Raw genomic sequence first — 14505 nt, 5'->3', positions numbered from 1 at the left:
TGCATACATATACTCCTTTAGAATTAAGTAAATCAAATTCATATGCATGATATATCATTTCCTTCACATGTCCCTAATGTAAAAGTCTAAATGCGTTATCTGTCCCAGCTCTCTTCCTCAAGCTCCAATTAAACATCTTGTGCACAGTAAATGTAGAAACTGGCAACCATTCAAGGGTATGGTACCAGACTGTACCAGAGTTCAATTAGAGAATGAATGAGCTAGTAGGACTTCAGAAGGAGATGGGAAACTGAAAAAGCAAAGTGATTTGCAGCCTCTGTGCAAAGCAGCAGCTCGCAGTTCCCACTGCATTCTGAACAGCACGGAGTTGCTGACCTGTCACAGAATCCTGCTACATGTTTTCAAAATTTATTTTGATGGCTTTTCTGTCACTTACACCACTGTTACTGAACACTGTGACTGTTTAGTAACAACAGTGTTTTGATACCTGTTAGTAAAAGCTCTAGAGATAAAGAGCTACTTTATTAATCTTGGAGAGATGGTTACCTTTATTTTTTTTCTCATCTTCAGTAACTTTATTGGTTCTGGCTATGTATTCTTCTTTTAATTCAAGCTGATATCTAGAAGTAAAAAGAATTATGTATTCCCAAAGTATGTGTGCGCGCACATCCGCATGCATTTGTGTAAACTGCAGTCTTTCCCAGACTGAATTATAATCACACAATTATTTATTGACAAGATTAGTTATTGCAGAGCCACTGAAACAGTTGGAAAGGGCCCTGCCAATCACCTCATTCAACCACCTGCTCAAAAAGCAAGACTACCGCCACCCCTACGTCAGGTCAGCCGTGGTTCTTCTTAACTAACTCTTGAAAACCTCGAAGGATGTATATTCCACCACCTCCGTGGATGACCTGTGCCAATGCCGCACTACCCTCTCAGTAAATCTTTTTTCCCCATGTCCAAGCTGAACCTCCCAAGCCACAATTTACGGCCCCTGCTATATGAACCCAGAGGTCATGTCTGATAGTCCCATAACTATCTTGACAGACCTTTACTAGGCCCTCTCCAGTTTCTTCATGACTTTCTTGAATTGGGGGAGCCCAAACCTGGGCATGGTATTCCTAGCACAGCCTTCACCAATACCTGAAGGGGATAATAACTTCCCTCAGTCTGTTGGCCATGCTGCTACTAATGGCGCCCATCATGCCGTTTGCCTTACTTGCCAGAGCGTGCTGCTGGCTCGTAGCCAACCTGGCATTCACTGTAACTCCTATGTCCTCTTCAGAAATGCAGCTACTCGGTCAATTCCTTTTCCCCATTTATGCTACTTCATAGGGATATTCTGCCCCGAGCGTAGAGCTTTGTAGTTCTCCTTGTTAAAATTCTTAAGATTTATGTTGACACAATCCCCAAGCTTATCAAAGTCTGTCTGAACTGAAATTCTGCCATTTGTTGTGGAAGCTGTTCACCTTAATTAAGCCTCATGTTCACAGTTGTTGAGGATGCCCCGTGTCAACATCCAGATCACGGATGAAGGTGTTGGACAGTATGGGTCCCAGTACTGGCCCCAAGGGTTCTCTGCTCATCATCAGCCACCAGTTAGACACTGAGCACTGCCCAGGTACGCCACTATTCACAGCCCAGCAGTCATACAACTTTACCAGTCAATTTTACTGGAATCTACAGGAGCTAAGAAAGCTCAGCATTTTGCATGATTGGGACACAAATTAAAATGTTTCCAGATATTGCCATATCCATCCTCCTGCATTTTTGCAAATGGTCCAGACCACTCAGATCCTCCTCCCAATTATGGCATTTAACGTTCACCGTAGAAATAAAAAAGGATTCCTTTTATAACAAGCATCGCTATTTCTATACAATAAATAGTAGCCCTTTGCTACTTTTCATCAAGGATTTGGGACAAAAGGACATTTTTTTTTACAATGAGGGTGGTGAAGCAGTGGCACAGGTTGCCCAGAGAGGTGGTGGATGCCCCATCCCTGGAAACATTCAAGGTCGGGTTGGATGGGGCTCTGAGCAACCTGATCTAGTTGACGATGTCCCTGCTCATTGCAGGGGGTTGGACTGAATGACCTTTAAAGGTCCCTTCCAACCCAAACTATTCTATGATTCTATCACATGGATTTTATCTTTCTGAGCATTTGCAGCATGTCTAAAATACCTATGTTGATAAAATAAGCTAAGCAGCACTTCATCCTTAAAATAATTTGTTTCTTCTCGTGAACCAAAAGCACTTTAGAAGCATTATTTGTAACTTGCTGTTATGGACTAGGTAAAATAAGATACCAAGGTGGGTCAATTAGTTGCATTTCACTGTTCTCTGAAAAAACCTTCAAATCTACTCAGTTTCAGCTGAGGCATCATTCTTATCAAAACCTACTCTTTACATCTTTCCTCTGTAATTTAAATAAAGACACACTAACACAGATAATACTTATTGTTCACTGGCTTGCAATAAAAAGTAATGATACATCAGTCATTTGGTTTAACTGCCTAACTGGAAGACTGGTTCATGCCATCAAATACCTGAGTAATAACAAGCCAACAGCACCTGCCTGCGTTGAAGCATCAAGTAACCCTTCAAGTGACCAAAGCACTCCAAGAAAGTACAACAGCAAAGTTAGGATATACCCACTGCAACACCTCAAAAGGAGTCACAGATTGCACCTTTTGCTTTCAAAGAGCATTTCTAAGCAAATTCTTTGAAACCATGTTCAAGCAGATGGCAGTCAATAAGAGAGGGTGATCCATAACAAAGAATCCCTCTCCAAAAATGGGGAGGGGTTAAGGTAAGAGCCAATCTCTCTGCACAGTGGGCTAGTGTGCCTCTGACACTTTTTCCAAGAAACCTACAACATCTCTTTAATGCTAATTTCCCCTCCATGCCTTTTCTGTGTTCGTAAAATGGTCAGTTCTTTTAATTGTGGTCAAAGGAAGTCACTAATACTGCTTCACATCCTCTTGTCTAAACATACAACTAATGTCACATCGCTTTCCCAGATAACAACACAGAATTAAAACAACAACAATAATATAACCTACAATCAAAAGAGAATTACTTTCTATAGCAAGCTTTTTCTGAACCTGACAGAACAGTTTGTCTCACTAGCAAAGACCTAAGCAATAATGTAAAGAATTCAAGCTGATTAAAACAAAAACATGAGTGCACACTTTCAGAGTCCTTGCTTTGTTACACTTTTCAAAAGAAATCCTATAGAATTTATTATTCTGTTTTCATAGGAAGTACTATGTGTCCTATTAGAGACAAAAGAAAAATTTACTTTAAGAGTTCTGTCTCAAGCTTTTGGTCATATGTCTCCTCTATATTCTTGACAGCAACCTCCCGACGTCGAAGTGCATCATCAATAGCTTTATTTTTCTCTTCCTGAAGTTTCTGAGTGCTGAAATATCCATAAATATACAGAAAAAGACCAGTTATAAAGCCAAAACTTTAGGTTTTGGGGTTTTCTTAAAATGACATTTAGAGACATCAAAGGGTAATGTGCTTGCTTGGAACACTGTAGCAATTTAAAATTATGATCAGAATCTGTCATTGTAATTCATTAAGAACAAGGAGCTGTGACACAAACTAAATTGCCCTATTTAAAATCCAGTACCAATCAATTACGCGGCTATCCCGGGTTAACCCTAGCTCCGTTTCCCACACCAGAAAGCCTTCAGAGGAGATAGTGCTGAGCATGCTACTCTATCAGCACCCTCTGCTGGCTTGTTAAAAAAAACCAAACTAACATGTTTTTGTTAGCGGGATACTCATTCTGCTATAAAAAGCAGATGTCAACGTAATGACGTTAAGTAGTATTGAGAACCTGGCCAGAAATGGTTTAGTTATTTTTTTATGTAACCAAAGAAAACTGATCTTACTAAGGACAAGTTAAAAAAAAAACAAAAAACAAACAGGACTAAAGCAGCAAAATATCATATACATGCCTTATGAGTGTTAGGTTTATATACAGTATTGTTTGGTTTTTGGTTTCGTTTGGTTTTGTGTTTTTTTTTAAATTTAAGCACTTCAAAGCAAACATCTGGTTCCTTGCCTCCAAAGTGATGCTGCACTGTTTTGGTTGGATGAGGAGCAATACAAAAAACCCAAAACTTCTTTTTGTATGGGGTATCCCTGCTAATAGAGGCAGTATACAATACTGCTCAAAATGCAAAACACAACTTATGGGACATATAATCTATTTCAACGTCATAGAAGCAGCAACAACTTGAAACATGCTTTCCAGAAAAAGGACGACAACAACATCATTTAGCATTGTATATGCCCTTCAGCAACTTACACTTCAAATGCCTCAATTCTTTGCTTCAGTTCCGCCTCTCTGGTCCTTATGACTTCAATATCTTTCAGTAGACTTTGTCTCTGAGCGTATACTTCCTTTGCTTCTATCTGAATCACAAAATATTATCTCTAGTTTTACTTCACACTTTATACAGTATCTACTATTTAACACATTCAAACTGTCAAGGATGTTCTTCAGTAATTGGTCTTACTCCAATAAAAATTATTTATATAGTCATAATTTGAAATAATATCCAGAAATTATTTTTTTTTATTCCCCTTCCCCTCTTACGCTGAGTAAAAATGTTTTAGATGAAGTCACTACTGGCTACCTGTAAACACTTTTCTTTTAAGAAATGGCACTGATTAAAACTTATGTAACAGGAAAAATTGTTTTAAATTACAGAATAAACACATTCAAACATCTGATTTTTTTATTAAACAACAGTTTTGTAGGTTCTTCATAAAAACAAAACTGAAAAAACAAATGCCAAAAGCCCCTGATAAAACATGATTTAAAACTGAAACTGAGACAACCAGCAATCTTTCAGTTTTTGCAGTTTAACTTAATAGAAATCAAACAAACTGTAAAAGGAATCCTCCAAGTGACGAACATGCTAATACCAAAGTCACATATCTTATTAATAAAAAAATGGATTCTCTTGTTCTTAAGCACATGAGGCATTATTTCTCTCCAAAGAAATAATATGTGCCTAAGAAGAAAAAAAATATTATTTTGCCCTATGGATGCTCATATCAAGTTTGCAAGTCGTGCACTTGGTGGTGCTGAAAGACTTAGCTGCTGTTCCCGGTGCAAAAAATAGAGCAGTTTGTCAAGCTATATTTCCTGGTCATAAAGTTATCTTAGTAAAGGGTTAAATGACCTTCTACCTTTAATGCAAATATACTTCAACTCAGTAGAGCTGCTGGTCTCTGTTAAAAGAGTCCCCAGGTAAATGAAGCATATACTTTTCAGTGAGTGCAGAAGCTGACATGAGCAACCAAATATCCATACATAATGCTCGACAGATATGCTGATCTAGTCATCTTTTTTTTTTTTTTTAAATTACTGAATTAATTTCTTGCACAGAGAAGAAAATTAATAGCATAAAATAGATGGTTTTCTTGTAAGCTTCTAAGGACATAACCATGAAAGAATTTCACAGAGTAGTGATAAAATGTTTAATTTTCAGATTGGAAGGAGGTCAATAGTAGAGACCTGTATGATTGCTTTGTTAACCAACATCATGTGGTCTCAGGGAGGGAAAAACAAAACAAAACAAACAAACAAAAAAAAACCCTAACAAAAATCTTCCCCACCACAACAAAAAAACCCCCACCACACCAGAGCAGAAAGGTGGTTAGCATTTGTGGATGACTAAATTATTTGGATAGGAAGGTCTACTGCAGACAGCATGGGGGTGGCTAGGCAAACAGGCAACAGAACAGCAAGCAAACTATTCTTCCAAAAACTGAAAGGTAATAGAGATTGGGAGAAGCAATTTAGAACTATGTACAAATTATTTTGTGCTGCAGTAACTGCTGCTACTCTGGCAAGACACCAAGAGTTAACAGCCCAAAGGAGTAATTCATCAACAAAAAAAGTGTTCAAAGAAACGAAGCAAGATGTTACCTTACAGTAAAGACAGAGGCTATTAATAATATTCAACATGTAAAGACATACAGAAATGGCATATCCGTACCATACAGACTATATATTCCATTTAGTTTAGAGTCCTTCTTAGCAATTGAAAGAACTTATACTATAACTAAAAGCTACGTTCTGGAAACAGAAAAGTAAAAAGTTATATCAACTTTCTGTTAAAAAAAATCTCAGTGACCTGAATTCAGCAAAGTTATTAAAACAGATTAAGAAGTATTTATTACATTTAAATCCTTCAATCCTAGCTTGCAGAACAGTTCCTTTTCCAGCCAGCTCTACTTAGATATTTACCCATACTCATTCTTGCGGTTGCTAAACGCATTCCCCTATTCATGAGAACAAAGGTAAATTCAAAGTTTTCATTAATAAGCCAAGTAAGATCTGAAGGTAAATCTCCCAAGGATAAAAGAACAGTTTAATCAGCTCACTGAATCATTTTGTACTAGATTAAGAAAAAAAAAAATATTTGGAACTTTACCTCTTGCTGTTTTTGAAGCCTCTCAATAGCATTCTTCTCACGAGAAATCAAGGCTTCAGACTTTGCTTGATGTGTCCTCTCTAACTCATGACGTAGCTCAGAGATTTCTTTCTGGGTCTGCACTTTCTCCTCCATTTTAATCTTTGCTATTTCAACTTCTTTAAAATGTTCTAGCTTTTACATAAAGGAGGAAGAGAGGGTTAAGTAGGGCCATCTTCAAATCGACAAAGACAAACCCTCCTCAGACGATTCTAAATTTCACTTAGAAATTCCTGTTCGGAAATATATGATAGTTCGAAGAAATTAAATTACTGTGATAAAAGTATCTTAGCAGCACATAGTACTTGCACGTCTCACATAGTTTTCATGCATTTATCTGGCATTCCAAAGCAGATCTTACACAAAACTAATAGCTTTAGACAAGAGCAAAACAGAGGCTTATGAAGAAAAACACACTGCAGGAGTTATAGTCTGCTTGCAATTAAGGAACGGCCACGCTCTTGAATTCCTCCCCTGACACGATCTCTATTCTTGCCTCTTTCCCAAAGAGCCAGTTTTGACTGGTGATGCAAGAAATGGCAGAGGCAGAGCCATCCTGAATCACTCAGGAACAACAGAAGTTCATCTGGACACAAAAAAAAGTGCCAAACGTAAAAAAATGCAGAACATGTAACTCCACATACAGAGGGTTACAGAAACAGAAGTCCTGACTCACAGACTTCTTAGCACAACTGAAAAAAAAGTAAATGCATACAAACAGGAAAGTATGCATCTTGCAACTGCACGGAAGAATCGTAGGGAACATGCCTCCATACAATGTGTGAAATGCAAAATATGCAAGAACAAACGGGGTTATAAAGAATTACAATAAAAATTTGGAAGAAAATGGAAAGCAAGCATACAAGAAAAAAAAATGAGAAAAAATGAGCAAAAGAATAAAAAGAGTGACAGAAAAATTATGAGACTGGAGAAAACAAGGAGGTTAAAGAGACGGGAAAAAGCACAGTAGGAATGCCTAATCAAGGAATTCAGGTCTGTGGGCATAAATTTTGTGAAAAATTAAAAAAGAAATGGTGAGACAGTATGGCATCACTTGTACATACATAAATTGGACTGGAAATGTCTTACAGTAATTCATGCCACATTCCTAAGGAATCCATGTGAAGTTAATTGAATTTAGAAGTGATTCATATCTGGTTAAGATTCCAATCTCCTTTGTTGCAACTGCTTTGCTTAAACTGCGACAAACTTAACAATACACAAATTAACATGTTTTACATACTAAAAAGACAGCGCCTGTTGGGGAATGAAGACTAAATAAAAAATGAAGGTAAAACACATTGGCAGTTTTAACTCTGTCCTTCTACTTGTCTAGCTGAATAAATATGACTAAACTGATTTCCTCAAACAGTTTCTACACAGATGACTGCCTCTAAAAGTGTGTCTAAGAATTCTAACTGATTATCAGATCATCATTTTTATATCCAAACAAACTATTGATCTTGACAGAAATTCACGGAAAAAAACATATTTAAATGAACTACAGTTAATTTAAATTTTTCTATCCAAATAAACTGTTGATCTTGACAGAAATTTATGGGGGAAAAAAAAAATTTAAATGAACCGCAGTATATTCTCTCTGCTCCATTTTTCAGACATAAGGATGATCAACGGATTATGTGACCGAACAAAAAGCCTGATTTTATTCCCAAAATGAAGGAAAAGTCTCTAAAAGAGCTGTCTTCAATTATAGGAAGAAAAACACAACCTAGAAATCATTCATAATATTGTCTGTTATGATTTTAGTGTTTCTGTGTAATGTTTTGAAATAGTATGCAAATTGTCATCAGTATTAAAAATTAACTATCTGTCAAGCTACACAGCAGCAATTCATGCCTCTCGGTTGCTATGCATTATATTGAAATTCAAGCTTCAAAATCTTAACTGGGAAGGAAAATGAATAGTATGACTAAGCAGAGTAAACATTTCTCCATAAAACAAAATAATCAAAGAGCAAATAAAATTTACCAAATTAAGACAATCAAAATAAGGAAGAGTTGTGTTACAAATTAATATTAGAATAAGAAGCTTAACATTCTATGCACATTTAACAAAAAAGGGGAATGGAAAATATACACTTGCTATATCATCAAATTAACAATGGATATTGGATTAACTTAGCTTTTTGTGTTTGTTGTAACTCATTATTACATCTTTTCTTTCAATTTACCTTAAGTATTAAACGTTTGTAACGTGCAGTCAAAATTAACAAATGTCTCCCTCAAATTCAATGACCAGAGTTATACCTTTTGACACATCTCTGCTTGAAGCTGCTTCTCTATTTCTTTTCTATATTCATGAAGTTTTACTTCTAAAGATTCATATTTCTGACGCTGGGGATAAGAATCTGCAAACTGTTCATCAATCAGCTGAAGCTTCTCAGCTGTAAAAAGAGCAACATATCCATCATAATTTAAAAACAGTCACCACAGTTATCCTACCAAAGTTCCTGTAGGAACCTGTCTCTCTGTAGGAAGTTCCTTAGTTTACCTAAGTAGCACTGTCATAGAAAGACCTGTGTGGTACAACAGCAGAGGCAGCACAGAAATGCCATTTATCAGCTCTATGCCACACAACGTACACCTAGGAGGAGGTGCTTAGCTGTTTAGGCACTATTTGTGGTATTACATAGTCATTCATCCTCTTTTCATGGATGGACAAGAATTCTCTTTTGCATGCAACTTTTAGGGGTTTTGTATTACTAATAGCATGCATATTATAATTCAAGAACTCCCAATCTATGCCTAACTTTCACTGAAACACTATCATAGAAAGAGAAGCAAGGCATGCATTTACAATTATGTTTTCCAGAACATATTTCAGCACATAACATTTACAGTCCATCTAAGATGTTTTCTTAGCCATTTAGCTAAGAGCTGTAACATCTGAGTGATGAAACAAAAATCATAACAGGACTTTTGCCTTATTTTAAGAAAGTTTAGAAAACCAATGTACTAGTGATAGGTATGACCTTTACTTATTATTCCTTCAGGCTGCATTTGAGTAAGTGATGAATGAATACCATTCATACACTTTATTAATCCATACCATTTACCAATATGAAAATATGTGGGCAGACTTGCTTGCAGAGGTTGCTCTTACCAAGAGATTCTCTGTAAGGAGGCACTGAGGTTGTCTGAGTTTCTGTGTCATGAGTTTCCTTACTTAGATGATGCTCTGTAAGTCCGATTAAAATCTGCGTAAGAAAACCTGTCAAGATCCAATATATTAGTTAGTCTGATTTCATACCAAAACTGATTTTTTGAGCCTGTAATTAACAAAGTTGTTTTCACTGTACAAGAAAACCTATTCGATTTACGGACAGAACCAAATATTTAAGTAAAAATCAATACTAGTAAACTATTAAGATTTTTATTATAAGCATATTCCAGTCCATCTCATTCTGCAAAAACTGTCCTTTTGCAACTTTTCCTCTCATCCATTTCTCTTTGTCTCTTTGACTTCCAAGGTCATTTGAGAGAGCAGATTATTACTACTTTAATTATGGGGTCATTAGGCAATAGGGGTTTCTGAAGATCAAGCTACTTTAGGCTATACAATATAGCTAGGTTTCATCATGGAGACGTAAGAATTATTTCTTATATAAAACAATGGAAAGTCAATTAAATCTTTAACTAGCTTTTGAAGTACATTATGCGAGCTAATACAGCCTGTTATAAATACAAACCAAAATCTGAGCTTAACAAAGTTAGCATTAAAAGCTTCCAAACAGCATTATATTTAATACCCAATTACAGATTTTTTTCCTATTTCTAATATTCAAGTGATTTATTTTGTAGGTGAATGTTAACACTTAATCCATACCACAAATAGGAGTTGGATAATCCTGAAACATAATATTCATCATCCTGATGTACTGCAAGTTTCAAAATCTTACTGAATCCATTATTCCACATCAACATACACTCAAGAAATTTGAATTTCTATTGCTCGCATCTTAATAAAAATGAAGCTGACACAATAATCTTTGTCTGCATCATGTATAAACATCTTGTACCTTTATTTTCCTTCCGAGTTCCTGAAGTCTGTAAGAAATAAAAGATGTTTTAGCCAGTCTATTTCATCACAACTGTAATTTAAGCTTATTTTCAAAACCAAAATAACTTTACCAGTGATTTGTAAAGACTGGATTTTGGATTGATCCTCATTAATTGAAGAAGATCTTGCATAGTCCACAGCTTTGGGGGGAAAAAAAAGGTAAATTAGGTTAACTACTTTAAAGACATTTTAAATACGTAATAGGCACTGTTTTACAGTTGTAGAATGTTTTCCATTCAAGAAAGATCTGTTTATTGCCTTGTAAAACCATTTTCAGAGGCCTACTGTTCTAGGCCTTATTTACTTATCTCCATTACCTAAGATACATGGCAGCCAGTGTGTAGTTTTATGACCAACTGAAGCTGTGAAAAGAGATAATTTTGATTCCTCCCCATCCTGCATACATGCTCTTGCTACTTTCCTTGCCTCTTTTCTTGATTTATCATACAAATCAGATGAGCTCATTAACCCAAATGACAACTAACTACTCACCAAGTCAAAAAAATTAATTTTCAGTTAGAAACAACTTCACCCTATCACATACTCATAGAGGAGAAACAAAGAGAGGGCAAGGACTGCCCTTTCCAGCTACAGTTTGTAGTTAGAACAGCGTAAACTGACCATGAACCACACTTCCAGGGAATTGACTGGCCAAACAAGAGGCTAGTTTTAATCAGGATCACTTCCCCAAGCGGTCTGCCACACAGCCTCACAAATCGTCAGGCCAGACTGCGGCTGTGGGTGAAGCAAGTACGAGGTTAAGAGGCTTGTGCTATGTCTTCCTAGAACAGCATCATTAGCTTATTGCCAGTTTAAAGTATTCATGAAAATGGCCTTGAATATGAGAAGTCTTTTATGGAGATGATCAGAAACTGTACTTGTATTTCACTAAAGGGGATTTTTTCAATTCTGTTGGAATGTAACACGCCCCAGAAAGCAAAGCTCCTAGAAGTCTTCAAACAGGTAAATTACTGAACTTACCTTCTTCTTCTCTAATCCACTTTCTGGAAAGAAAACAGAAAGTGAATACTCATAGCCACATCTCTGTAGATGATCTGCCACCAAACTGTTGGAAGCTGTGATCAAAAGTGAACTGTCATCATTTGGAACAGCCTGCGGCTGAAGTTCTCCATTTAAAATTGGGTGCATTAGTTCATGGATTAGCTGGTTTCGGAGCTGTGTCTGACACAGAAAAGACATTATATTCTCAGTTTACACGTTATTCAATGACAGTTTTTATTTTTCAAAATTCACAGGGAGTCTCATTTTACTTGTACACGTTATATTACAACCTACATAACAGAAATGGGCAGACTAACTTTGGCAAAATTTAGAAGAGCGCTTGGGACACCGTGCCTTTCTTCAAAACACTCTAACAGTGGCTACAGTGATCTTTGACTTTCCCTCAAGATGTATCAAATGTAGGACTGAAAAGAAGTATTGTTCTCAGTCAAGAACTCACATAAACTGCACCCCAGTACCCCCAGCTTCATTTTTAGATCACTGCTTTCCTGTTCTCCTCCTCTCTGGCTTAAATAAAGCCTGCCTGATGCGGCCTCAGTCTCAGGTGTACTTGGAAAACTCACTAGTCCTCTTCGGAGTCTCATATCAAGAAGCTGCCAATGCAATCACAAAAGCAGATGGGAAAATAAACAGGAAATTCAATGTCTTTAACATCAATTATTTTGTAGGGAAGCAAAACGGTAGTAATCAAAAAAGCCTACAGGCACTAATAATAATTAAATTGCATTTTTTATTATTTATTTGCATTCTATGAGTTACAATAGAGGAAAAAAGTAACCTAAAACCAGAAAGCCTCCTTCCTGTAAAAGGAAGAAATAACAATTTTCATTATATAATTATACAAATTGTTTATAGCGTACTAAAAGATCACGACAGAAATAGTGTTTTAAGCTTTCAACAGCAGGCATGCAACAGTGACAAAGTTATTAAAGAAACTGTGTTACCAAGAATGGGACGAAATACTAAATGCTTACCAAAACTTAACAAAGCTAGATCATCAACTAGCCTGATATTTTAGCATGGCTTTCTACAGAAATTAGACAATAGAGAGTAATGAAGACAAATGAAAAAAATTGTTTTCCGTATTAATTTCTGAACTTGTCCAGTTTCAACCAACTTTGACAGAGATGAGGTTGTCTCAAAAACAACCAAGACCAGCAACCTCTTATACATCTCGTGACAAAGTGCAGGTGGAAAACACAGGGCTAAATCCCTGTCCCTACTATGGGAAAGGAAGGCAGAAACCGGTTGTTATATGTTGGCCATTCAGCATAGCTGTAGCTCCAGATCCACCCTGCCTCTTAACAGCAGAGGCAGTCAGATAAGACCACGAGAAAGCTGAGAGTATTCTCATTGGAAGATGTAACTATTTGCAGGAATCCATTAAAAACCCAACTGTATTAATTCTTCAGCTCAGAAAAGCTACAAAATCTTTAATAAGATGTATAATCTTCCAGACAAGGAAAAGAGAAGCAGGAAAATGGAATTAAATAGCATGCCACCTGACAGACTATTAGTTTAAGTCAAACAAGGCAAGAAATGGTTCAAGCATGGCAAGCTTGGTATGGAAGTCACTAAGGGAGAAACAAGTTGTCCTGAAGAGGGAATTCTTGGCCATAAGGTTATCAGTGGCATTCTTAAAATATGGATGTTGATTTTTTTTTTTTTAACTGTAATGAATTTGACATAAAAAGCAGGAGCTAAAAAAATATGCTGGTGACATAAAGATGTGTATAGAAGCACACAAAGATCAAGATGTCATAAAAAAATACAATCAGATGATGTTTAAAGACTAGCAAAACTGAAACTGCATGCAATACAACATTTCAGCATTTAAGGCCTGACACGAATTTCTGCTACAACACAAGGGATTTAGCATTTGGAAAAAGCAAGATGCGGATGTGTCAATCAAACAGTGACTAGCACTACAAATGTAACATGCCTCAAAAAGAGATATATGCAGCCTTCCAGAGACTTCCCCCACAAAAATAGCGAAGAATTAATACCATTCTAAACTTTGTCTGGAAAGCTCACAACAATCATGATCTACTTCCTTTAAAAAAAGGGGGAAAGACTTCAAAGTGATGCAGAGGACTGCTGGGATAACCAGCAATGAGATTACTGCACCTTGACTTGCTTAGCATTGTAGAACAGAATGCTGAAGAAAAGGTATGACTGCTGCCTATAAATTCATCAAAAGAAGCAAGAGCTACTTAAACTGAAGGATACTTCCAGCACAAGAAAAAAGGCCAGAGCAACCATAAATAAACCCAGACTACAAATCAGAACAATGTTTCACGCTTGAACACAACCATATTCTAAGACATTCTCCTCAGTGAGCAGACGAGGACAAAACAGCTCAAATAGTTTTAAAACAGAACTGGAATATTCCAGGAGGAGAATTCACATAGCATGTCTACTTATAATAGGTAACAAATTGACTCTGCCACCTAAGAGGTCCTTTCCAAACCTGTATTCTCATGTATTCCTCTCTTCTCTGCTCGACTTTTTTCTCAAGTATGGAAATTTTCAAAGACCCGATACAAGCCTTTAACCTTCCTGAAGAAGACTCTGAAACTAATCCACAATGAAAAACACTTCAGTTTAGGAAGAACCTCGTTTCTGGCAAATAAAAGCTGAATACGGATCAGGCTGTGGCAAAAATAATACAGCTGGGGAGAGTGGGAAACACCTTTATTCGGCATGACTTTCACTGCTTCCAATGTTAAGTAGCACAGCGAATCACGGGTAGCACCTGCTGAAAATAAAACACACCTTAAGTGTGTCCAGGACACCTCGGTTCTTAAAAGTCTGATAGAGCCTTTTCCGGAGTTCATCTTGGGACAGTGTCTCCCTTTCGACCGAAGCCATCCTGCCCTACAATACCGGAAAAAAAGAAAAAAAAAAAGAAAAAAAAATAAAAAGGACATTATTGAC

The 14505-nt window shown here is 36.7% G+C and overlaps 1 protein-coding gene across 2 annotated transcripts in view; it reads right to left on the bottom strand.

The window, feature by feature from the left end:
• Positions 1–14459, bottom strand: part of OFD1 (oral-facial-digital syndrome 1) — a 34001-nt gene extending 19542 nt beyond the window's left edge. For both annotated transcript variants that reach the window (XM_009333409.1, XM_009333410.1), the window contains exons 1-10: positions 14344–14459; positions 11527–11727; positions 10617–10685; positions 10505–10532; positions 9589–9696; positions 8733–8869; positions 6427–6600; positions 4287–4393; positions 3267–3386; positions 508–581 (exon numbers count right to left, since the gene is read on the bottom strand). In XM_009333409.1, coding sequence (XP_009331684.1) covers positions 508–581; positions 3267–3386; positions 4287–4393; positions 6427–6600; positions 8733–8869; positions 9589–9696; positions 10505–10532; positions 10617–10685; positions 11527–11727; positions 14344–14439 — 1114 coding nt within the window. In that variant the 5' untranslated portion in view covers positions 14440–14459. The remainder of the gene's footprint in view (positions 1–507; positions 582–3266; positions 3387–4286; positions 4394–6426; positions 6601–8732; positions 8870–9588; positions 9697–10504; positions 10533–10616; positions 10686–11526; positions 11728–14343) is intronic.
• Positions 14460–14505: the final 46 nt, after the last annotated feature.

The sequence above is a fragment of the Pygoscelis adeliae genome, unplaced genomic scaffold (genome assembly GCF_000699105.1).
Source record: "Pygoscelis adeliae isolate BGI_AS28 unplaced genomic scaffold, ASM69910v1 Scaffold69, whole genome shotgun sequence".
Lineage (NCBI taxonomy): Eukaryota > Metazoa > Chordata > Aves > Sphenisciformes > Spheniscidae > Pygoscelis > Pygoscelis adeliae.
This window is presented reverse-complemented; position numbering and strand designations above follow the sequence as displayed.